The sequence below is a fragment of the Chiroxiphia lanceolata genome, chromosome 2 (assembly GCF_009829145.1).
Source record: "Chiroxiphia lanceolata isolate bChiLan1 chromosome 2, bChiLan1.pri, whole genome shotgun sequence".
Lineage (NCBI taxonomy): Eukaryota > Metazoa > Chordata > Aves > Passeriformes > Pipridae > Chiroxiphia > Chiroxiphia lanceolata.
The window spans coordinates 64,020,028-64,046,974 of record NC_045638.1 but is presented as its reverse complement, the minus strand read 5'-3'; the positions used below and the strand labels follow the sequence as shown (position 1 = coordinate 64,046,974).

Here is a 26,947-nt window from a genome sequence, read left to right as displayed (position 1 = left end):
TTCACTTCTGTTTATTGTGACTGAAAAGGAAATTATTTTGTTTCTTGTAAAATAATGATTTGCCAAGTTCCAAAGTAGCCATAAAGCATTACAATATTTTCATTACCTAATGCGTGAAGATGCCGTGGAACCTCTGCTCCAGAGATGTCCAGGTCTTCTAGGGGAATCTGCAATTCTAGCAAGACAGGCAACTCAAAAGCATGCTTTTAAGAATGACTGTTTTCAGCATTTAGTTGTTAAAAAACTTGAGTGGTCTGCTAAAGTAGACTGCAGGAGAAAACAGTCACATGATTCTGAGATCTGTAGCCCTTAGACATGCCTTCCTGGGCTCTTCTTAAAGCATAACCAGGAAAAGTGAACCTTTACTGGTAACCTTCTCTTCATCCAGTAGCTAAAATGTCATTCTATTCATTGGAACATGGAACATCGAGTTCTCACATTGATAGTTAAAAACTACTTTTGCTTTTGCATGTGTAGTAAGCAGTGTGTGTAGTTTTCCTGGTACAGGAGAATGCTAACTATTCTGTTAAATCCGTGCTAAAAGGAATTCAAGGCCAATGGGATTGTGTGGGTAGAGTGCTAAGACAGACAAAAGATGAGGGTATGTAGCTTCGTAACCCCTTTGCCAGGACTCTGGTTATCAGTCCTTCTTCCAACAACTGCTTTATGTCTTAGCTCAGTGATTTCATTTTTTCAGAATACCAGGTTCTTTTCTGCACTGTGGCATGTCCACAAGAGCATCATGCTGCCTAGCAGGTGTAGAGAATTAAAAGTGAGATGATTCAAATTTGTGTCTCCATCAATGCAGAAGGGACTTGAATCTAGTTCCTTCAATCCCTGTGTGAGGTGTTTAGGTCCTTATTTCTTTGGTTGTATCCTAGACAACAAAGCTCAAAGACCTCGAGGTCATTTGTTCTGTGTCCCAATCTAAGGCAAAATTTATTGTGCTTAGAAAAACACTTTTTAAGAATGACATAGCTCTCAAATATCTCTGTTAACATTTTTGGAATTAATTTCAACTCAAGGAAATCCTCTTGATAATTCATGTTTACACCTAGTTTTGTCAAGAATCATCAGTGAGCCAGAAATTTTAATCCTACATCTTCCTGACAGGACTTCTCATCTATATCCATCTCCTTTGGAAGTCAGTAGCATATCATTATAGCATATTTTCTACTCTCAAATATGTGAAGCATGAATAACAATTTGGAACAATCATACTGTAAAAGCTTGGAAACTAATTTCATTTGTGAAATAGTGTAGAGAATTAAACAGTAGCAGTACATTGGGTAAATAACATTTGACACTGAAGATTTGTGATGGGGAAGGAAGGAAAAAAGGAAAAAAAAAGGACAACCAGATTGTATTTAAGAAAGATTTGTGTGAGTTTGGTCTTTTAGTTTGTTTGCATAATAATTGAAATGGTCCCTACTAATACCTTAGCAAGCCTATGCTGTTATTTTAAGTGAAATTCTTTTGACAATGTGCAAATAATGAGAAATAAATTCAGCTTACATGATGCATTCTGTAACTCCTATTTTATGAATTATTTTCTGAAAAGAAGGAATAAGCCAGAATTTACAGCAATATTAACATATAGAGTCACTTTGTGGTATTTTGTAAAAGTGTGATTACATTATATATTTAAAAGTATATCTTTTTGGAGGAATATACTCATTTATATTCCAAGGTAATGTTATTTTTTTAATAAGCCAGTCTTTGATAATTTTGGTACATATAGACAAAAGCAGTCAAAAAATAGTTAGATTTTAGGTTGGTTCTTTATTGCTCAGCATTGAGACATATTGAAATATTTTTTTAAGATTTTCTATTGTTAAAATCCAGTTCAGAATGCTAACCTGGCCAGGGTGACTGAAGTATGTTGCATGATATTTTAAATATGACTCCAGCATATTTGTACAGTTAACATTAGAGTCTTTACTCAGGTTGTATATATTAAAAAAAAAATAAATCTAGAAGGCTAACATGCTGACAGATTTGACTGAAGAGCAAAAGTTTTGAGAATACAAGCAATAAATACAAAACCTCTCTATTTTTTGACTGTGTGTTTTATTACGTGTTCTTTTCACTGTGAATTGTCTATGCTTGATAGTAAATAAGCTTTCTGAATTCATGAGTGTTTTATGTAAATATTAAGAATTAACTGTGAGTGTATTTGTGTTTACTTTGTCAGTAAAAAGAGAAGAGGATGATTTTGAAGAAAAGAAATCCATTAAGAAACGAATCAAAGAATTAAAAGTTTTGGACCCAAAGATTGCGCAGAATCTGTGTAAGTAGATTCTGGAGGTTTGTTTTTTCACAGAGTAATGCATAAATGTTCCATATAAATGCCTTTCTCTCGTCTGATTGCCTGGTAACCACTTCTTGTTTAAAGTGTGTGAGAAAATGTGCATATTGTTTTTAAGCCCAAACTTGGGAGTTGATACAACTGAAACACTTAAAAAAACCCAGAAAACAGTTAAAGATTATTCCTTGTTCGAGACTGTATATATTGAAGTTCAAGCATACAGCTGTATATCTAATTATCTATCTATATTTTCAGCATTTTCATCAAGGAATACTGCCTGCCCTCCCCCAGCATTCCCCCCACCCCCCAGAAAAAAGGACAATAATGTCCACAGGATGTTTGACCATCTCATATACTTTATAGAAATAAACTATGTAGGATATAGGTAATAGTCAGAATTATGCAATAATATGCAAATAAAGAAGATAAAGTTTTGGCAGAGTGGAGCGCCATGAAGTCTAGGTTCCTAAATGCCAGCAGGGATAAAATAGGAAATGATTGGATTATAGTGAATGATCAAGGAGTGTTTGTAAGACCATTTTGTTTTCTGTTTATATGGTTTTGGTTTGTCATGGTACTTCTGTAAGAGAAAGCTCTGATAAGACTGTTGAAGAAAAAACAGTAATTGTCACCTCAGCACAAAATGTTGTAACAGCAGTGATTCTCCTTCAGAGTAGACTTGTCACTGACTGCTTATAGAAGTCTTGTGTGATGCTAGATGTTGTGCATAACAAATGGATGGAGAAGGCTGGAATTGAAGGAGAACAGTAATTAAAAATACATTAAAATTTATTATCTCTTACCTATATTACTTTGCATAGTGTTTGTTAACGTGAAGATGCTAAAACCTGTTTTACTGGTGTTTTGTAAGTAAAAACAAGATTGTTGTCTTGCTTTTTTCGTTATTTGTGGAATCTTTATTTTAGCAATTTTCCTTGGATCTTTCCGAGTGCCTTATGAGGAAATCAAAATGATGATACTGGAAGTAGATGAAACACAACTGTCAGAGTCCATGATTCAGGTAAGGAAAAACACATTTAAAATCCCAATATTTCAGGGGAAGCTTCTCAGTAGATAAAAAACTATAGCTAAAAGAACTGTCGACGTAAACTTAGGCTAATAAATAACTGCAAGAATATTTTTTTCTGTGATCTGTAGATTTTTCAATATTTGAAACGCTAATATTTTTATGAAAGCAGCTTGTGCTGTTTTTGGCTGGGATGCAGTTAATTTTCTTTACAGTGGCTAATATGAGGTTGTGTTTTGGATTTGTGCTGAACACAGGGTTGATAATATAGCGATGTTTTCGTTATTGCTGAACAGGGCTTGCACAGAGCCAAGGCCTTTTCTGCTTTTCAAACTGCCATGCTGGCAAGAAAGTTGGGGGCGCATGGGAGGTTGGAAGGAGACACAGCCAAGACAGGTGACCCAGGCTGACAAAAGGAGTATTCCAGACCATATGACATCATGCCCAGTATATAAAGTGGGAGAAAGAAGGAGGAGGGGGGTACCTGTTTGGAGTGATGGCGTTTGTCTTCCCAAGTTACTGTTGTACATGATGGGCCCTGCTCTCCTGGCTTTTGTGCAGGACTCTTCTGTGCTGCAATACACTTTTTTTTATTTTGTATAATAGTAGAAATTCTCTATGGTAGCATGAAAAGCTGAGAGGCAGAATATGCTATGCTGTTATTTTCAGCTTGGGCTCTGTCTCAGTACATGCTTGCTCTGAGACTCTGTTGTGCTATTTGATCTTAGCACTGTTTTTCAGTGGTTAAAATTTAGTTTGTTAGCAACATTAGGTACTCAACAATAACATAAAGCAACCAGTTTTTAATAAATAAATATTATATATCAGAATTATGAAAAACTGTCATCTAGATAATTACCATATGTAATATTTAAAGAAGGCAAAACATACTTTTGCATATAGACTCTGGGGAGAAAGAAGATCAAACCATTAATGGATAATTAATTAATTAATGGCATACTTTTATGTGAAATTGCAATAAGCTGAGTAGAGAAACTTTATTTTCATTGAGAATTTTTTTATTTTATATTATTAATTTTAAATTCTTCTGTGGACTTTTATTTTCATTAGAATTGTATATGCCTTGGGATATAGAATGTCTGATTTTCTGTATATTTAAAGCATCTAAGACAGCCTAGCCCACTGTAGTAGCTATGCAGTAGGCATCCTTAACAATAATAGCAGATACTTTTGACACTATACTGATCATCTGTGGCTCTATTAATTCATATTACCAGTAAAGTATGTTGAAAGTCAGTGTATCCCATAACCTCTCTTGGCATCAAAATTGAGTACAAAGTGGTTTTGACAGTGTCTGAATCTTTTTGTGTTTGCTTTTGGAGGGGAGGGAACAATTTTATTTAAGTAAAGGGTAAGAGAAGCAACTGCTGTGATTATGTGAAAGTCGGTGTAGTGGGATACAAGTGATAAAGCTCACAATGTCCTGTATGAACACAGTCATTTAACTGACTCAAGAATATAGATTACATTTTTTTGCCAAATGATTAAACACTTGAAGACCTAAGTCAGATGGAAAACTCAGTAGAACTTACGCTCCAAAATTAATTTGCAAGTTTGGATGTAATAATTTTTATCAAATGGTTTCATCTAAGTTTCTTGGTTGTGGGTAAAACAACCCTATAATAACTTTGAAAAAGGGACTATCTGAGTTTAAACTTGAAAAACGACTCAAGACACCCGTCTTCCTCTGAAAGTGGCAGAATAATGTGCCTTGTTCCTTCAAAAATTTGATATCCACCTTCATATATCCTTAGGTTACTATAAATGTAAATATCCAGCTGTATGTCTCTATTTCTGTCTTTAAAAACCTTCTCAATTATGCGTTATGGCCATGCTATAAAAATGTGGTCCTATGTGTTTTGTGGTTCTGAGAAGAGTGAAAGCATATATAGGTTTGCAAGCGGATGGCTATTTTCCCTCATTTATATAAGATACCTTAGACAATACAGCACTTCTCCTTTCTTGAAATTTCTTGCCTTCATCAGTTTTTTTTGTCTAGCTTTGAATATTGTTCAGTGTGTCCTAATATTGCTGTTTCTGAAGTTGGAAATTTGTCCTTAAGCCAACTCTTGTTATGCTTAAGAAATAAAATGCATTTTCTCTCAATCTCTTTCTGCCCTCTCTCCTGTCGCCCCCAGTTTGTTAGAAATTAAATCTTCCCCTGAAAGATGTAAAAACTCCGAAAGTCATGTTGTAATCCAAAAACTCATTGACTAATTATTGGAGTGTTTCTGTGACTTAATCTAAATTATTTTTCCTGCTTATTCTCTGATATTCAAAATGTGTTTCATCCGTCACTGTTCAAAAGCTTTATCTGAATACCATAAAGGCGCTTTGATATCAGTTGCTCCTTCAGTTTTGGTTGCTTTTTTTTTGTTTTCTGATGCTGAATATTGAAAATATTCATACAAGGCTTGAGTGTTTTTGGTTTTTGAAAGTTTTGTCAGTTTTTCTACATGTGAAAACTATTTCAGCATCAAACAGTACCATTGTAATCTCAGTAAAGATTAGGGAATTAAAGTATATTTAGAGCTGTTCGTGTGGATGTTGTATATAAAAAGAAGGTGTTATGAATTTCTGATTTAAAATGTATCTTTTTACATCTTTACCCTTTCATTTTTGCTCAGTGTTACTGGTTTGGTGCTGGATACCTTCATCCATAATTAATAGATGTAGTCTTTTTTACAAAAATATTTTCCAAACATTATAATGGCAAGGATATATATATGACTACTGTCATGCTGAAAAGCAGGTTGACCATGTCCAAATCAAGCTCATAAAATTTAAGTTTATATTATTGTTTCAAACATCATTATTCATGGATTTTTAGTAGTTTTCCTTTTTCTTAGCAAAACCCTTATTTGAGCATGGACATTGTTGAAGCAGTCTACTGATTTAGGGCTATATTTTGGTTATTACTTAAAAAGTGAAATTCTTTCTTCTTACACTAGGGGAGTATGTTAAGCAAAGCATGGGTATGGCTTTTTAACTCTCTGGCCCCAGAGAGGTAATTTTTATATCCTAACTGATATTGGGATCTTTAGTGGATAAAATTAGGGATTTCTTTAAAAGACTTTCAGATGGAGATCATGTCTACCAACTTAAATAAGTTCTTTTCTCTTCACTGTATATCACCAAAGCTATTTACTTGAAGAGTAAAAAAAGAGATTTTGACAACCAAAATGTCTACCTTTTCAGTCAAGTAATGGAGAAGTGCTGGAGTCAGTTTTTCTGATTCTTTCTTGAAATACAGTAGTAGCTAGTGGGATGGCTGTTTGCTTGTCTGGCTTCAGTGTTAAAAGGATTGAACTTTGTTTCATTCAGAAGAGTGATCTTACTAGTAGACAAGGGAGTGTTTTAGGAAAGAACAATCTCTCTTATATTTTTCTCACTGTGATGGAAACTTAGCCAATGTGTAACCAGAAACACAAGAGTCATAAGCTGAGAAAGATAGCAGGCTAGGGGGACTGACTGACAATTGCCTAGTAGTTATAGTTGTTGTATTGGGAAGGGACAGAACTGAGCTATTGACTCAAATTATGTATCATAATTAAATGTTTGAGAAGTTTTCTACTTCCAGAATCTCAGAAAAGCTGCTTTTAGCCAACCTAGAAGGATCTAATTAGAGTGGGGTTCAGGTGCCTAATTGTCAGTACCTCTATGTAGATATACATGTCCAAGTGTTCAGGAAGTTCCAGGGAGTCAGAAGATTCTTCAGATGAAAGATGAATGTGAAATGTTTAGATTCCCTTACCTGTGTTCACAAGACAGTCACTTATGTAAGGGCCCAACTTCCCCATATGGACTTATAAATTCAGCTGAAGCTCAATCCCAGCTCTGAATTCCCCCTTCGAGCAAAGTTTTCAGACTAGTAATGTAAGTAAGTGTAATGGGTTTAAGCTTTTGTTTTGAAATATTAGAAAATAAATTATCCTTTTTGAAAATACTTTTTGTCTAGCATTAGTAATTCTTGCTCTCCGTTAGGTGGATATGTTACACTGAAATTCTTGTTCTGTTTGCTTCATAGTGCTCTGTTTCATAGTGCCTATTAAGCATATTCTTTCTTTAAAAATAGTGTTTAAAAAAAATACAAAAGCATCTGTAGAATTAGCAAAAGGTGTTAGCTTGCAGTATTGCATCAGTTGCTTTTTATACTCTCAGTTAGTTTTGTGTGTTGCCTATTTACATTCTACTGCCTTCAGGGAAGAGTGTTGTCTTTAGAGTGTATGGTAATGATGCATATGTAATACCATTTGCTTACAATAATACAAGCAACATAGAATCTAAGATTTTTAAGCCTATTTTATTTTTCTTTATAGAATTTAATAAAACACCTTCCTGAACAAGAACAATTGAATGCATTGTCCAAGTTCAAGAGCGAGTATAAAAATTTGTCTGAGCCAGAGCAGTTCGGAGTTGTGGTGAGTTCTGTTTTATTATCGCTTTTTTTTTTTGTCCTTTATTGAAATACAGTTTTAATATAATATAGAAAAAGTGACAGCTGCTTTATTTTAAGTGTGAAGAGGTTCCAGACTGGGAGAAGAGTAGAAATGCTGCCTTTCAATTGGACTTTTACTGGACATATCCATGGATGAGGAAGACCTGATTGTTGAAATATTACTGTTAAAATGATTTTGGATTCTCTTTTTCTTAGAAGAAGTAATTTATTTGCAAAAAAAATCAAATCAAAAAGATTTTTGCATTTCCTGTGGCAATATTTCACTAGGAGATACAGGGCTGGTTTTGAATTTCTATAGCTAAAATAATTTGGTTTTACTTTTGTTTGCATTAATAAATCTTAACTTTTTCACTGAAGTTTTCTGCACTGATGTTTTTCTTCCTATCCTCCATATAAAGTAGAAGAAAATAATGTAGTATTGATCATGTTACTGTATTCTGCCCACTCCCTCCCATGTTTTATAGCATGTTGTGTCAAGAGTTCATGTAGTCACTTTTTCCCTTCCTAGTGGGAAGATGTTTTTGTAGTATCTTCCAGGTTGAATTAACAGAAGAAGACTGGAAGTGAGAAAAGAAAATACTGCTAGTTCAGTGTTGGGACTTGATGCCTTTTGTGGAAATACAGTTTGCATGTAATTTCTATATAGCTCATAATTCATAATTGGTAATTATTTCATCCAGGCAAACTCAGAATAATGCTATATTATTTCCTGATGCACATATCTATGTAAGTCTTTGATTTTTCTTGTCCATTCCTAGAGTTTCAAGCTAAGATGGTCATTGTTATCTCATCTCAGGGAATTTCCCTGTGAGGGAATAATACCTCAGTTAGATGGGAATAATTCAGTTAGATGGGACTGTCAATTGATGAGAAGAGCTACATGAGAAACAGTATAGGTAGAGTTTTGCTGCATGTGGCCCAACTTATCTGATAAATTTGTCTTAAAAAGTTGAGGTAATGTGATAACTCAGAAAAACATTTCATAAAATAATGAGTTCTTATATCTCAAAAATTTGTGGAGCTTCTTTTCTGAAGGAACAACTAGTTTCCCACTGAAAATTGCAAGTCCCTCCTTTCTCTAGTTTTTCATGCAAAGCATTAAAAAAAAATCCACAAACAAAACCAAACCCCATCACTAAGCACAATTTCTCTAGTGTCACACCTTCTATACATCTAGTAGAGCTGACTTCAGAGAACAAGCTTCAATCAGATTTTAACATGAAACATATTTCATTTCTGTTCAAGGACAAGATTTTTGAATAAGTCACTTTTTTCACTCTTTGAATATTAAATCCTATGCATTTACTTTTCATCAAAATTCTTCAATCTTCATTTGGGTCTCTTGTATCTTTTGTTTTATTGTTGGCCAGGGGGTGGGCTGAGAACTTCTACTAATTTCTTTAGGTACTGCTGTTGACACTAATATGAATCTTCAGAATTTTGCTGCATTTGTTTGTTTTGTTTTCCTTAAAAATCTTGGTTTATGCCTCATTTTTTGCTGTATATTTTAAATGAGGAGAATCAAACACACAATACAGGGCTTGAAGTTTTATCTTTTAGATGAGGAGTGTCTTATGTTTTTTCATAGAATTTTGAGATCCTGTGTTAAATTTTTCTAAAGTTGTGATTAAGGGAACAATTAAACTGTTGGACTCCCAAGGAAGAACCTAAATACTGAGTAAATGACTAATTACTACTTGTGTGATAATAATTTTTTTTTTAATAATGGAAACCCATTATCTTTCTGGCTTTGAATTCAAAGCCAAGATATGGTATTCTGAAAGAAACAGCTAGACAGTGAGATATTGGCTTGCTGTGACTGTTACAAGTTTCAAGCTAAGTTGATCAACATTTGTTGTTGGCTTAAAGACATAGAGGGCATGACTCTAAAGAAAGGTTCAGGTTCCCTTCATGAGTGTGGCTTGTGGTTTTGGGGTTTTGTTTTGTTGGTTGGTTTTTTATCTCTTGGTTGTGAGGGGTTTTTTTGTAGTGACTCTATGGGTTGCTTTTGTGGTTTATGCGTTCTCTTTTTTAAAAGTTATTTATCGCTTTTATGTTTTCTGTTCATTCAGCAGTAAGTATAAAATAAATCCCTTATTGCCCTTATCTTCTCTTCCAGACTAGGTTTTCTTTAGATAAACTACTTTATTTTCTTGTAGGTTCTTTCTTTCATTGATGTCTCAGGCTGATGTCTCTGAACACAGATATTATCACCTGTTACTGTGGAGTTTCGTTTTTGTTTTGGGGTTGTGGTTGATTTTTCTGGCGGGGCTTGCACAGATTCATGAACTATTTTAGGAAAACTGTATTAATTCTGTTCGTCTTATGAAGCGCTTTAACTTAGCTTAGTCTCATTATCTTAAGTTGACGTTATATTGAATGCTGTATTTTGTTGCTAACCTTTAGCAATAGTGATTTATTTTGCAGTTAGTTCTTTCCTACTGAGAAAAGAGTACTGGTTTACAGAATATTTTTTCTAATTTTCAGTATAGTGTCTGTCATCATATCAAAAAACCAATGTTTAAAGAGTAGGTCGTTTAGTAATGTTCATCCAATTTGTATTCAGTGAAGTTGATATAGTAGTCAGAATTATTAGTCGTGATTGATACCTAAAGGGCAGTAATCTGTTTAATGGATTTTGATTGGTGAACTATTACCATACCACTGTTCAATATATTATTTATAGGGAAATTGGGTACGAGCATGTTCCAGGGTTCAGAACTTGATTGTCTAGCAGGCATCACTACAACTCTAGCTCTGATGTCTCAGGGCATTTTTGGAGTCACAAAGGGGCATGGCAATGTTTGGTCCCATATCAGGTGGCTCCAGATCTCCCTCCCCAATTATTTTGGGATGCAGTTTATTTACATGAGTGTCATAATATTAAAAGTATAATTATTTGGAGAATTGTGTGCTGTTATGACAGGCTAGGCTTTCTTGCTGCTTCAGCTTAGAGTGTTATGAAACTGTAGTTCCCCAACTCTCAAGCAGCACACATCTACCTCTCCTCCCTCTCCTGCCCACACAGCAATGCTAAGGCTTTAGGCCTATTCATGCCAACATGTATTAACTGCTTGTTGCACCAGGAACCATTCCAAAAACTAGTTCTGATTTGATAACGCTGCATGGATGGAGATGAATCCAGTACTGAATTCCAGCATGGTACAACAGGAACAGGTTGCCCGGAGAATTTGTGGGTGCCTCATCTGTGGAAGTGTCCAAGACCAGGTTGGTTGGGTCTTTGAGCAATCTGGTCTAGTGAAAGGTGTCCTTGCCCATGGCAGATGATTGGAACTACATGATCTTTAAGGTCACTACCAACCCAAACCATTCTATGATGTTATGTAGACTCATCAGTGCCTGTAATCCTTAGTAGTGTAAAATGGTCTTGGACCATATTAAATTTATTATGTGATTTGATATCCATAAATACAATTGTGTTTAAAAAAATCACAGTTTTGATGTTCTTTATAAACACTTCTGATCTAAAAAGTTGCTAATACTTTACAGGATGCTATTAGTAGACATTTGACCTCGTGTGTAGGCAAGTGTACTAGCAGTCTCCCATCTGAGAATACTGTCTCGAAAGCCACATGTGATAGCTCCTGCTTTATTTCTTTTCTTATGAATTGAGATATTTGGAAAGTTATTCACATATTGTCTGGTAGTGAAAAAAAAGGAATAAATTTTTCCTTGATCACTTACATTTACTGAACAATAAAATTGAGGGAATTACAAAATATTGTTTCAGAAATAATTAATGCTCAGGCATAGCGAAATACACTGATAGCTAACCCAAATAGAATTTGGCAAGCAATCCTCGGGTGGCTTCACAGCTTGTTCGTTGATGGATGTGTTTTTAATGAGTTCGTACCAAAGGAAAAGATTTCACTGGAGTAAATTGAAGATTAGAGTGAGTCCTGATAAAAGCTAGTTTGTCTTAAATAATTCAGCAGACACTTAAATTGAGCAATTCCATATTTGGCTGGTGGTTTCACCTGGATGTCCTCATTGAGTATAATTCAAAATGTATTAATCTGTTTTCACTGTTGTCTGGAAAATATCATACTATCACTATTTCTACAGAGGTGTGCTTTGCCTTTCCGTAATACTTGATGCTTGGATACAACCATACCTAGGGGCATTTTGGTTTGTTTAAAATTCTGAAGTGTTGAGGTGCATCTGGGTTGTGAGATATTTTGATTGAGCTAATTTCTATCGGTAAACCTTATCTTCTGTGTCTTCTAGATGTCATGTATTTGCTGCTCTACCTTGTCAGTGTTCTTTATTAGTATTTTCAGCCTTTCCAGGAGCGTTATCAGAGATTAACTTTCTATTATATACCATCCCTGAGAGTTAAAAATTCTTTATGATGAATTGCAGCCAAATTACTGAAGTTGTTTAGAAGGAGAACATCCTTAACTCCTATAATGTTGGTGTATTTCAATCCTTGAACCTGGATAAGGGTGGAGAACAAAGCTCCAGAAATACCTTCTGAAAGAGGCCATCGTGATCTGCACTGATCTGACTGTTTGCAATTGCCATTGGATTGGATTGTGTTACTTCCTTTGCATCACTGAAAGACTGTGATGCTAAATTATAGAGAAGTACTCCTGTAAATGTTTCAGTACCAGCAGGTCTTATTCTTATCCTTGTTTAATTCCAGTAAAACTATTTTGAGTAGTAAAGACTAGTTTAAAAAATTTTGTCTTAACTGTTGTCTGATGTTAATTCAGATGGGTTTAAGTGGGTGGTTGTTATTTGTTCTAGCACACACATAGGCTAGCTGAGTTTTCTTCTTAGCAGATACCTCTGCAACTTCAGATCAGGAAGGCTGTTTCTCTGAAGGGTCCCCATCTTGTGCCTTCAGCCGTTCACTTTGCAGATTCCTGTAAATGTCTCGAGAACCTGTCCTGGATCTGATTTGATGTTTTTTCTTCACTAGTAATGGAAGCTAGCCTGACTCTTCATGTTGTGCTTTAAACATCATAAGGAAAACAAATGTTTTGAGTAAGGACTGTGATCAGTACATGATCCTACCATTTTGAGTCTCAGTGGTTTCAAGAGTTTCTTGGAATTTAGCCACCTAAATCAAGTGAGGTGTTCAAATGACTGGCTAGTGTAGGGCAGCTGCGCTGAAAGAGTCTTGAGGCTAGTTAGTACCTCTTAAATCCCTAGATCTTAAAATTGCCCAAGTGCTAGGGCTTGTTTTCCTTGTGATCATTTTGTAGAACTGAGGAACTTTCTCCAAAGTAAGCAAGCTGTTTTCCACAGCATCCACTTATGTGACATTTCATGTCAGACTGTTTTTGCCACAGATTATCTGTAGTTCCAAATACAGTAAATAACCGTATGGTTAAAAATTCCCCAGTCGTTTCTGAATTCGCTACCGACAGAACTACAGAAGATCTACAGTGGAGTGTTTTTTCCTTACCAGTAGTGTCATCATCATACCTTCCTGCTTAGGAAATTAACTGGGACATACCTTGTTGGGTAAGTAGAGAAGATGATACTAGATATGAATCTACTGGAGGCCTGAGCTTTTTTTTAAATAGGTCATGTCTGTCACATCGAAGACATCATAATCAACTGGTCTGTTACCACTGCTTCAATAGCTAAGTAATATGAAATTCCACTTTTATGTGGGAATTGTTACAATGGTTTAACCTGATGGGAAGTATTAAACCTGCTGTCATGATTTTCAGACATTCCCATCCACACCTTGATCATGCCTCTGTACCTTCATGGTCTATATTTTGGGACATTCTGTATATTAGACTTGCTTTTCATTAGGAGATGGATTCCTGGTAGTAGCCAGACAGAAAATGAGACATTTGTTTTGGAGTTAAGCTGATCAGATTTTCCATGTGGAATGCAGCTACATGTGATTTACTTTTAGAAACTTTTCTCCGTGTGGTTTGATGTATTATTTGATTTTTAAATTCCTCAATGATATCTGCCCTTGATTTCTGGTGTAAATTTATTTATTTTTGCTATCTGCATGAATTAGAGGTTTTACAGATGTTTTTTATTTATATTAAAGTCCTGACTTGGTTTCCCATGAGGAAAGCTTTTCAGAGTAGTGGCATCTGCTCCATATGTGTCTTTAATGAAAATAGCCTTTCAGACATCTGTTAGGCCTGTTAAAAATAGAAGAATTTGGGAAATTGAGCCCCTTCTTGGATGATACCTTTTTAGGAAAATATTGTCTGTATTCAACCTGGAGAAACAGAAGCTTTCTCTGCATTCCAGACTAATCAAGATGTCAGTACATCTAATTGTATTTTTTGGATAAGGCAAAGAAAAAGAAAATACCCCTTTCTTTTCCTAGTAGAACATACCTTTCTGCAAATTTCAGCATGAAGACTGTAAACTCAGCTTGTTTTGACAGCTGTGTTGTAGCCCCCATTGGCAATTCTGAGATCTGCTCACTGACCTTGCTGGTCCATCTTTGTTGAACATAATGCAATCCTAAACAGTGCCAGGGATTTTCTGCACTGTGTATCAATGCACTGTCATCCACTAGACAAGGGAAGGCTGCCTGTATGCAGCTTGGAGGTAATTGATAGATGTTGTCCTTATGTCACTTAAAATACAGTCCCTTTGTTTCTGACCCGAATATCCTTTAGGAGAACCTTGGATTTGCGGGACAGTCAGTAGTGCAAATTCAAGCTGTTTATAATTCAAACTGAAGAAACAGAGTAGCAGAACATGCCCTCTATCACTGCTAATACAGCTGAAAAGTCATGAACTCAATGGCTTGCATGTATACATATATATGTGTGTGTGTATATGTATAGAAAGACTTTCTGATTTCTTGTAAGTAATTTTAATTTTGAGTTGGCAGTTCTTTACTTTGTTATTATTTATTTGAGAAAAAAGAGTGTGTCAAAGGTGAAGAAAGATATACTCTTTCCACAAAGCCATAAAAACAAACAAAAATACTATTCTTTTATTGTGAATTACTTCCCATACACTGAAGTATTGTTTGATCTTTCCAGAATACTGCTGGTCTTCACCAAGATTTAGGCATGTTGGCTGTCCATTTCAAACTGAGCAACATGTTCTTTTTTCTTCTTTAAACATGATAAAACATCTGTTAAGGTATCAGTCCTTCCTTATTTGAAGCTTTTTTTTTTTGCTTTTCAAGTGCCTGAGTCTAAAGAAAAGAGTCAGGGATTCACACTTTTTACCTCTGCACTCTGTAGAGTTCACTGATGTTGCAGTGATGAAAGCCGTACATTCTCCACAGGCATCCGCAGAGGACGCCATTCCAGTTTACTCTCTTTAGTCGACTTGGCTGTAACTGATATTTTACTTTTTGGATGGGAACACTTACAGGTGGTCTGACAGCCTCAGCACTGCTGATCCTTTTAAGGAAAGTATGAAACTGAAGCCCTTGCAGTGTTTTTCTCTATGAGCTTGTGACAGGAATGAATCCTCTTCAGTGATCAAAATGTAGTGTTAGTGTAACTTCTGAGACTTGTTCCTTTACTTGACATCAACAAAGGAGACATTGAAAGTACACATATATCAGATTGCACACTCTTGTAGTTTCCTCATGATTTATGCTGTATTTGAGAGAAAAAGCTGTCTTTGCTGTTGGATGTGAGATCTGTGAGTTACTACTGGGCAGCTCAACTCTTGTCAGTTCCCATTTGGACTTGTATGTAGTCAAACTATTCTTGTTTGCTATTACTTGAGAAATAGAACTATTCATTACCCTTACACTGAGTTCTCTGACTTGTGTAAGTTCCTACTTCAGCTTCCCTTTTAGTTATTTGGGTTGTCTGTTTTCAGGATTCCACTATAAAGACTTAAGTAGCCTTATGGACATCCTTATATACTCATTATAAAAAAATATAGGGCATTAAAAGAAGCCTGTCAACATTGCAACACTTAAATTCTTAGCATCTCTTGTGGTAAGGTGTATGGATTTTACAGTTTGAATATAATTATAGACTACATATCACAAAGAAAGCCATATATTACTAAGGCAACTCTCCATCTCTTCCCTTCTCAATAATTGATTTGTCAAACAGGTAAACAAATAGTACCAACAACATGCATTGTACATGGATTTCAGACCATTTTGAATAACAGTGATGAGGATGACACTATTACTACTAGTAATAATGATAATAACCCAGTGGCATTTCTGTTGTGTTTCTGGCATTTCGGTTTCTAATCTTTTAGAGTATGTATTTCTGCATTCATCCTTAAGAATTACATACTTACATACAGGACATCTTAATTTATTGTAGTTCAAGTGATTCTGATGAAAACTTTGCACCTTTTACTCATAGGTGCATGCTCATGTTTGTACAACACGTTTGTGGTCTAAAGTATCTGATTATTTCAGTATCAAAGATCTGCCTGTCTGAAAAGCCAATACTCAATAAATGATACATCTTCTGCTGATTCTGTAGTGTCTTGAGCTTGGTACCATTTAAAATCAATGCGCCTTACACTGCATTTTGTTAGTTTCTATGGTTTAATGTTAATGAATCATCTCTATTGCAGCCTGAGTAGAGACAAATAGTAAAAATCTGTATAACTTCAATGAAGCTTTGTGGGTTTTTTCTAGTCTAGTCTCAATTTTTCCTGGCTAACCAGACAACCAAACTTAAAATTAGGAATATTGTTCTCAATATGCTAAGAAGTAATAGTACATGTACAAATCTAGTAAAATAATCGAGGAAAAGTAGTTAAGAGTGATTCTTCATGATGGAGCTGGGAGAATGACTTCATGACACTTGCCTCTGTCCAGTACCTTAATATTCTTTTAGGTAGTTATTCTTAAATTAGGTGTAAAGTTGTAAGAGTACTGTGTTAATTTTATGTGTAGTTTAGGAATTTCTGTTTCACTGTGAAATGCCTTATTCAAATTCAAGTCCCACTATCCTTGCTTATTCATACGTAAGTACGAATTTTACCACAGTTGTTGGATGCTATTTCATGTATTATAAGAACAGAATATCTGCCTACAGTAGGCACTGAGCTAATAATGTTCAAACTGTACATTTTAAGTGTTTTACTTTAGGACCAGGCTGGAGACAGCCTGCGGTCTAAAGCACAACAGTTGATTTTCAATCTAGTTTAATCTGAAAGACATCCTGTTTATGTACTCTGCTCTGTGATGAAAAACAAAGTATGGTTAGTGGAAAGGATTTCTTATTTTACACCAAGATTTCATATATGAACTAAAATGCAAATAGTATGTTTACTTCAATGGGACATCATCAGGTGGATGCACAGCTAGGCAAGCGTTTCTGATGTGGGTTAGTAACATAAAATGTTCACTCCACCTGAAGTTATTTTCTTCTACTGTCACAGTAAAACCAATAAAAGAGACTGTAAATTCCATCCTCTTTGGCTTCTATATCAAACCATTTGGATTAGACAGCCTTCAGTTTCACTTTATATTGAAAATGGAAGGAGTGTCACTGTTACTCTTTTCAGAGTCTGTTTTGAGATGATCAGTACCATATGACTTAGGAACTTCGCACTGTCAGAGGAATTTTCACATTGATAGACTAGATACGGTTGAGAAATAGTCTATAAAACCTTAGGTGTCGCTGTGGTCTAGAGGGGGATATTTCCAATTTAAAGGCCTGAGTTTAATGACACTATATGAAGGCTATTACTTTGTTGGAGAAGTGCCAATACTATTGCTTCTTTTCTTACATTGAGAAGTACTGATATCTGGAAACCATAACATATTCTTTATTAAGGAAAAAAACCCAGTAAAACAAAATTAGTTTAGGATTTCAGAAATTGTCAAGGAATTACTGTCTTGAACCTTGCCTTGAGAAGGAAAAAGAAAAGTATGGGGAAGGAGATCTTATGGAATTAATGAAGTTGATGGGAAAACAGGGATAGGGAAAAATGAGATTAGTAGCTCATGGAAGAATTTGAGACTAGTGTTTCTACTGTGGATGTAGTAAACAGTGTGCAAAATACGTCTGGAGTGAGAACTGAGCGACTTAATGTTTAGGAAGATTGAAACTTTCGTTGAAAATACATGACCAGTAAACCATAGAAAAGGCCAAGTCTTTTGAGTATGATCTACATAAGCTACTGTTTTCCTGGGAGCATTCTGCTGTACCTAATTAACTGTATTAGGTGAACATACAGTACTACAGTGGGATATGAATATTGGTATATACCAGCATATGCTATATTACATATTTCATAGCTGAGATTTTTCAAAACTGTTATATTCTTGCAAGTTTATAATAAGCTGTTATTGGAATCAGCTTTCAAATATTTGCACCAGAAAATGAGATTTGTCTTGTTTTGGGACTTCCTGAGTTATACGAAATTTGTGAACTACTTTCATTTCTTTGCAACTACTGGGTCATAAACATGGATTAGTTTTATAGGATTTGGTATATGAGTTGACAGATGTGATATATGATGACACTTTATCTTTTATTGCTTACACATACTAGTTATTTGGAAAGGATGGGGGCAGTTCCTATTAACCACAGGATGGGATTTCAGTTGCTTACCCAAGTGTCTCTCATTCATTCATTCATTTGCTATCAGTTATAGCAGATATATTGCTTCTTCAAGCCTGTCACACCAATAAATCATTTCAGATTGTATGCATTTGTACAGTGCCAAAGTATACGATGAATTTTAAAGGAAATCTCCTGTTTTTCTTTTCAATCAGATGAGCAACGTGAAGAGACTACGGCCACGGCTCAGTGCTATTCTTTTTAAGCTTCAGTTTGAGGAGCAGGTGAATAACATCAAACCTGACATCATGGCTGTCAGTGCTGCCTGTGAAGAGATAAAGAAGAGTAAAAGCTTTAGCAAGCTGCTGGAACTAGTATTGTTAATGGGAAACTACATGAATGCAGGTTCTCGGAATGCACAGACCTTCGGATATAATCTCAGCTCCCTATGTAAAGTGAGTTTTGAAAGTTCGTGTTGAGTATTACATTCACTTTTTCATTTGTTTTTATTATGCTGCTTAAATACTTGGGTTTTATGTTTTTCCTGCAGTTATTTGTTTTCTATTTTTTTCGTTATTAGCATTAGTTGATGGTTTGAACAATACAGCTAATCCGTGATTAGTCATCTTGAGATGGGCTTGCATTTAAACTTTTAGATGATTCTATTTTGAGAGAATACTAAAAAATCCAAATCCAAACTAAATAAAGTTGTGAAAGGGCTATATCACTGTGATCATAGTAATGGTGTAGTTTTAATGTTTGAGCACTTCTAAGATATTTATCACATTTAATATGTTTTAATACAGTTATGTTTTCTCTTGGAGATGCATTTTCTGCTCATACGATTCTCTTCTTTTGTTGCTCAGTTTCATCAGTTTCTTGTTTCTTCTAATTTTTCTTAAATTTTCACTCTTTCAACTTTTGTGTAAGGTAAATACAAGAAAGCATCCATACTTTTCTGAGTGTTAATTTATAATCCATTCTAATCCTAATTATCTTCCCCATATTTACTGTTATTTTTTTTCCTCTGCCCTCTGGGAGACTACTGCAAAATCTGCAGAGAGCACCATATATGTAATAGTTCTTATGAGAAAGGAATTATTTGGAAGTTTGTATGTACTCTGTCTTCCCATTTCTTTATCTTTTTGCACAGGAGAAAATACGATATATTAACTTCTACATTCTTTATTCACCCTTATGCTGCCATATTTCGGAAGAATTCTTTCACTATGGTTTTTGAATATTGAATGTGATACCTATGACATAAATATTCATAGAGAATAAGTTATATACTTTCCCTAGTCTAAAATAAACATTAAGCATGGGTCATCCACCTAGAGAAATACAATTTTGTTGACAAACATATTCAGAAGGAAGGTCCTAAATGTTCACTCTCCAGTTAGGTGCATTTACTTCTTAGGTTTTACAAAAATCTGTCATAGGTCTGTTTATATTCTCTGTATTTTTAATGCACAAGATAACAAAAAAAGAAATATGAAAACAATGTGAAGATAATTTTTACAAGCAGTTTGCAGAGCAGGATCAAAAGTCGGAATTTATCTTGGAGGAATAATTTATTAAGATCTAGAATATGAAAATTTTGAAAGTAACCTTGGAGTATTACACACAGGAAAGAGAAATGATATCTGTAGATAATGAAAGTAAGGAGTGAATGGCTAGGCAGAATTTCAGAACAAGGGCTCCAAGTCCTGACTCACTCTACAGAGCTCTGTCATGAAATGCATTTGATAATCCAGGATCTTATAGTTAAAATAGAAATATAGAGTATACTGTAAGGGACCCATCAGGATCATAAGTCCAACTCCTGGCCCTGCACAGGACACCGCAAGAATCATACCACGTACCTGAAAGTGTTGGCCAAACGCTTCTTGAATTCTGTGAGACTTGATGCTGTGACCACTTCCCTGGAGAACCTGTTCCAGTGCTCAAACACCCTCTGGATTAAAAACCTTTTCCTAATATCCATCCTAAACCTCCCCCAACTCAGCTTCGTACTGTATCCTCTAGTTCTGTTGCTGGTCATGAGTGAAGAGATCAGTTCCTGCCCCTCTGCTTCCCCTTCTGAGATTGCTGAAGACAGCAATGAGGCCTCCTCTCAGTCTCCTCTTCTCTAGGCTGAACAAACCAAGTGACCTTAACCGCTCTTCATACGGCTTCCCCTCCAGACTCTTCATCCTCTTTTGGATGCTCTCTAACAGCTTAATGTATTTTTTACATTGCCATGCCCAAAACTGCACACCATATTCAAGGTGAGACTGCACCAGCGCAGAGCAGAGCAGGATGATCCTCTCCTTTGACTGGTTGGTGATGCTTTGCCTGATGGTCCCTGGGACATGGTTGACCCTCCTGGCTGCCAAAGCACCCCCAGCTCCCTTTCCACAGTGCTGCTCTCTGTCCTCTTGTTCCCTAGTCTAAACACACAACCAGGGTTACCCTGTCGCATGTGGAGAATCCAGCACTTGCCCTTGTTAAACTTCATATGGTTGGTGATTGCCCATCTCTCTGATTTGTTGAGGGCCTCTCTGCCCTCAAGGGAGTCAATAGCTCCTCTCAGTTTAGTGCCATCTGTAAACTTGCTTAGTATTCCTTAAAGCCCTGGTCATTACTGAAGATGTTGAAGAGAACTAGGCTGAGGATGGAGCCCTGAGGAACCCCACTGGTGACAGGTCACCAGTCTGATGTTGCACCATTCCCTATAACTCTTTGTGTCTGACCTGTGAGCTAATTGCTCACCCATTACATAACATGGTTATCCAGCTGTGTGCTGGACATTTTGTGCAGAAGGATCTGGTGAGAGACAGTATTGAAAGCTTTACTGAAATTGAAAAAGATTACATGGCTTCCCTTGATCAACGAGGTGGGTTTTCCTGTCACAGAAGGAAATCAGGTTCGACAAGCAAGACTTTCCCCTTATTAAGCTGTGCTGGCTGTGACCAATGACTGTGTTGTCCTCCAAATGTCCTTCAATACCTCACTGAATAATCTTTTCCATGATTTTACTGGGCACTGAAGGTCTGTAGTTTCCAGGATCCTCCTTCTTTCCCTTCTTGAAAATCGGGACAATGTTCACCAGCTTCCAGTCATCTGGGACCTGTCCAGATTCCCAAGACCACTCAAAAATCATTGAGAGAGGCTTTTCAGTGACATCAGCAAATTCTTTGAGTATTCTGGGATGAATCCTATCAGGCCCCATAGATTTTTAGGGATCCAACTGGAGCAGCAGATCCTGCACAATTTCAGGGTTGACTGGGAGCTGATCATTCTCACAGCCATGGTCCTCCAGCTCAGGGCAACCTGAGTTCCTTAGATTTGCACACTTACAGATTATTTCACCTTACAGGAGGGTACAACATTGTTTAGAAAGGGAAAAAATGTCTTATAGTGTACCATCTGTATATTATAAAGATGTTGATTATCTGCTACTTGCTTGGTGCTAATAAGTTTTTAAGTGAAGTCTTGTCTGAATTACTGCGAAAAATATATAGACTGACTGGTGAAAATCCATATGTAGAACTTTTAATCTAAGGAAAAAAACATTTGGGTGTATTTAGTTTAGAAAAGAAAGAAGAGGAATATGCGCTTCATTTATGCTCAAGAGAAATGTTGATCGCTACCAATAGGTTGTAGGTGAAGTAGATAAGTAGATACAAAGATTTAAACACCAAAAAAAAAGGTAATTTGCTTCCTATTGTCAAAATGCTTATTATGGTGTAATTTTGATATTATGTCATGCTGTGTGATTAGAAGTGCTGAGACTAATTTACTCTTTTCGGGACTTAATTTTTGCATGAAGAGATAATGTCATATATTTCATTTACGTAAGAAATGTGCAAGTACAAAAATGATGTTCTGATGACACAGATTTTGTATCTATTTCATTTGACGTCACTTCATGCTAGATTGTAAATACCAAGCCGCGGTGTGTAAAAACTTTTTGAGAAGGAAGATAATGCAGCCTTAATGGTTGCTGAATGTGAATGCCTATGGCAAGGGGTTTGGACTAGATAGTCTTTAAAGGTGCCTTCCAAGCCGAGCTGTTCTATTACGAGAAAAAACAAAACAAAACAAAAACCCCAGAAAACGAAATATTACAGATTTTGCTGTGAGGCAGAGCAACTATGACCACCAAGTCTAAGCAACTTTGAGTTCATCTGTAAAATTTCAGATCTCTGTCACTAGATATCCTAGGACAAATGCAACCTACAATCAACTACTTGAACTTTTGAAGGTTGACAGATTTTTTCAGAGAAAAACACTGGGACTTTACATTTACTATCCTATTTGTATCAGGGTACTAGTCACCAATTCTTACCTTACCTCATCCAATTGTGGCCTCATTTAGGAAGTCCGTGAGTGCCAAGCCTTCACTGGGTATGAAATTGTCTTTTACACTGACAGATCACTTTGTCTGGAAACACAGAGGTAAAACTATGTATGTGTAATTTTTGAGATTTTCTTAACAATGTGTAGTGTCTTGGTTGATGCCTAATCTCTTCTGTTCTGAGAATAATAAACTAGTCAACTATTAAAAATATTAGTATTAAAACAGGAAAATAACCCACCTGAACTAGCATTCCTCCAAGGCCCAAATCTAGAAAGCTGCAAAATACGGGCTGTTTGGTTGTCTGCACAGCAGTTTTCAGTAGTTTTTTTTTACAACCTAAGAAATTTCCCATGACTTCTGTCCTTCAAAGATATTGGTTTCTGTAATATTTAAAGGATATGCAATTTATCTGCTCTTCTTCATTCGTGCCCAGCTATGCGTAGGAGATTATATGAACTATCCACTTTGCAGAAGATAATTCTGTATCCTGCTTTTTCCCTGCTTCATGTAGAATTGAACTGTAATAATTCTTCTACATCAGAGAGCAGCCATGCATATTCTCAGAAGAGAGATATGATATTGATATACTAATACTCAGTCATTTATTAAATGCTCATGTATTAAAATTATGTGCATGTTTATAACACAGGTTCATATTTATAGCTAACTTTTGTTAACTACATGTATTTTAAGCAGTGTAACATTGTAGAAATTTTGTGTGGTGTTAATGAGATATCCTTCACCGAGATTCCCAATACAGTAGAAGTGACTTATTTTGTAACACTGCATGCAGTAAAGATCCTAAAATATGTTTTTGGGTGTTGATATATATGTGTTGCATTTTCTGTTTATTTTGAAAATTATGTCTCCCATCAACTTGTCTGAAGGAAACATACACATTCTGAAAGAGTATATCTCACTGTACTAAGATAGTATAATTTTGATCTTTGAAAATAATCACTGACTTTTTACAGTGAAGTAGGAAATATTGACCTCAGTGATAGCCACCATCCAAAATTCTTCATTTTCATTTACATAAAGTACAGAAAAAACAAACAATATAATTTGGGTTTTTAATCCGATAATTTAAAATATTTTTTAAGTGATGACTGAATGAAAAAAAATCTCTTTATAAGAAATTTGCAACCATGGGGAAAAAAAAAGGTATGTATATTCAAATTGGGAATGATCTTGCTCTTAGTTCCTGATTTGAAAAAAATTCCCATACAGCTCTGTTTCTGGTTTTCACCCCTCTTTAGAAAGAGAGGTAATTTTTCCTTTCTGCCTTGTTGCTGTAATTACTCATATTGTTGAACTTTGATCACTTGTATTTTTCATGTTAACCAAACTAAAGAACAGTCTTGAAGCTGAAACAAACTAACATAATTTTTCAGGTTAATTCCTTGTCGTGATACTGTGCTAAAGACTTTGTGCCTTGATATTCAGATGTTGTACAAGTCTTAGTGCAACTGTGGCAGCCCTTTAGTACTTATACTTACTTTGTACCTATGTGCACAAATTATATACTTTTCCTGCTAAATTGTTTTATCTAGAAATAGTCCTTAAGTAGCAAAGAAACACTTTCATATGTGATGTAATTTTCTGTTGGTCAAAGTCTCTTTGATTTAGAAGGACAACTCAAATGGAAGACTACAACAGAAATGTATAGCTGAGTGTTTACCAGTAGTCAATTGTTAGTCGGTTTTACACAAGTAGCTGCAAGTTTTAAAATGGCCAGGCTTAAAAAAAATGTGAGATGTGAAAAGGGTTCAAAAAGGTTTATACTTAAGAGATTTTGAAGTCAACTTTTTTAAACAATGAAATCTCTAAGCTCTTATTTACTGTATTGAGAATTGATAACAAGAAGCACTTGTGCAGGTTGAGGCTGTGTAGCTTCCACTGCCCGAAGGCTAGAGTTAATTTCATGCACGAGGAAACAAATCATGTAATGGAGTGGATATGTGCATTATGTATAGTTAGATTCTGCTGATTTAGCTCTGATTTTTTTTTTTTTAGGCTTTTATGTGTTTGTTTACAGTTTTGCAAATACTCCTGTATTGTTTAAATAATTACATTTTTAAAAGAGATATGTGTACTGTTTTTGAGTACTGAACTCCAATATGGCATAGAATTAAAAAAAAATTAGTCTGATCTTTCTAGGGGTTTTTAGCAAGGTGGGAAATTAAACGGCCCATTACTTTGGGTTTTCTTTAAAAAAACTACCACTTCAAGAGTTTGTTCTTACCTTTCTTGGATTCATAGTTAGTATTATATATTAATTACCAAAATGTATTTTTCTCAGTGATTTTACATTTTATTTTTTTTTTCCTAGCTGAGAGACACAAAGTCGGCAGATCAGAAAACAACATTGCTACATTTTCTTGTAGAAGTGTGTGAAGAAAGCTATCAGGATGTCCTGGATTTTGTTGAAGATTTTCAGCATTTAGATAAAGCTAGTAAAGGTTTGTGTAACTAACTAAAAGTTTTGGTTTTGATACAATAGAGTGTCTTGTGTGTGAAATGATGCTTGCTTTTTGCAAACAATATTTAAAAAATATACATTAATGTTCTATATCATGCATCAGTAATTTGAGCTGCTGCGAATGGTCTTGAAGATACTTATTGTTTGGTCCTTTAACATTTACTACAGGATTTAGCATTACATTTCTTCTAACATGTCTTCTAGAATCATGTTCCAAAATATATTTCTTTTAAAAGTTCTTTTCTATTAACAGAACTTAATTCCAACTTTCAATCTTTTATACAGTAAGTGTATCACTCAGTGTCTTTTAATTTAGAAATGCAGAAAGGCTGGCATGCTGTCACTTAATTTTATTTTATTTTTTCAAAACATGGAACAGTTTTGTCTTCCCTGCATGTGTGTTCTTCATGCAACAGTAGCATTGAAAGTCTGGAAAAATTTTACTGTTTCATCATGCAGTATAGAATATGGTAAATCTCAGTACAGAGATCAGTGCGTTTTTTTTGCAATTAATTTTTTAATTAAGAATGTCTTTTCCATATTTTATCACAGTTTAAGTAATTTAAGCAGACTAAGCACTGAGTAAGACATTAATGCTACCTCAGCACTGTCCTACTCTGTCAGGAAAAAAAATCAGATGACTGTTTTTGTTAATAATTTTTTTAGTTTATATCAGTTTGGAAAGTATCACTGTTTGTCTATATTACTCTATATAGCATCACTCTTATGTCTCAGTCAGTCTCCCTGCCACAAATTACAACTTTGCAAAACCTACTTCTGATGAAGAACTTGAGATACTGGTCCTTTACATAGGGTTCACTTCCTGGTGTCCTAGTTCTTAAAGTTTCCAATTTTACTTGGTGCATTATAACCACTTAAAAGTTCATTTACTTCTAAATAGCTGTCAAATGTTTCAAGCCTTTCACCTAACTGTTTGTACTGGAAGTAGAAGGAGTTTCTGCTGTGTATGAATTTAATGTTTTCATCATAATTTGCAGTATTAACTGGTCACTGATTTTTTTTCATTACCATGATGTTATTGTCTGTATTGTGGTTGAATTTTTTATATCAGACAGGAAAACTAAAACGTTACTTATTAGAAGCCATTATTTTCAGCATAGGTAGTCATCTTGTATGACTGACAGACACTTTTGACTGTCTTCTGGAAAACTTCTGGGATATAAAACACTGACCTTTCAAAGAGTAGCCAGTAAAATTATCAGTTAGTCCAGATAGCTTTTTTAGCTATCTGCAAATGATTAGATGAATCTTTGATCTCACTCAGTATATTGTAAGATGGAAATCAATGATCATGTTTTCAAGTTTATATATTGAATTTACTTCAGTGTATTATGAGATAAATTTTGCATTTCAGTTTTACTGTATGAAAAAGACAAAGGCTTAGGATATCGTTAACAGATTAGTGTATAGAGTGTTTGTTTATACTTGTTTCCTTACCTGCAAAACTCCATTCTGTTTTGAAAGACTCCTGCTGCATTGGAATTTTGGAAAATGCAGCAGATCACAGAGGCTGTAGCTCATGGGGGTTTTTTAAACTTTTTAGTTCTTCTGCAAAAATAGCTTTTTATGAAGCAAGTTGATTTACTATGCACCAACTTTTGCACAGTAAATTTTTAATGAAGTGGATATTTTTGCTTGAGCTTACCAAAGGTCAGTTAAAAAAATATCTGTGAATCTGTGGTTATGTTCAGTCACATCCAACATATGGTCTCATGTAACTTATTGATATGATGATGAAGTCTAACAAATTGACTAAGAATTATTTGTATTGAGGCTTCTACAGAGAGTTGGGAAATTATAACAGATATTACAGCAGATATT

At 35.2% G+C, this 26,947-nt stretch overlaps 1 protein-coding gene across 4 annotated transcripts in view; it reads left to right on the top strand.

Annotated features, from left to right (window-relative positions):
- The window catches only part of DIAPH3 (diaphanous related formin 3), a 202,019-nt gene that overhangs the window by 78,853 nt on the left and 96,219 nt on the right, over positions 1-26,947 (top strand). For all 4 annotated transcript variants that reach the window (XM_032680968.1, XM_032680967.1, XM_032680966.1 and 1 more), the window contains 5 exons: positions 2,195-2,290; positions 3,235-3,329; positions 7,676-7,777; positions 18,494-18,733; positions 24,956-25,085. In XM_032680968.1, coding sequence (XP_032536859.1) covers positions 2,195-2,290; positions 3,235-3,329; positions 7,676-7,777; positions 18,494-18,733; positions 24,956-25,085 — 663 coding nt within the window. The remainder of the gene's footprint in view (positions 1-2,194; positions 2,291-3,234; positions 3,330-7,675; positions 7,778-18,493; positions 18,734-24,955; positions 25,086-26,947) is intronic.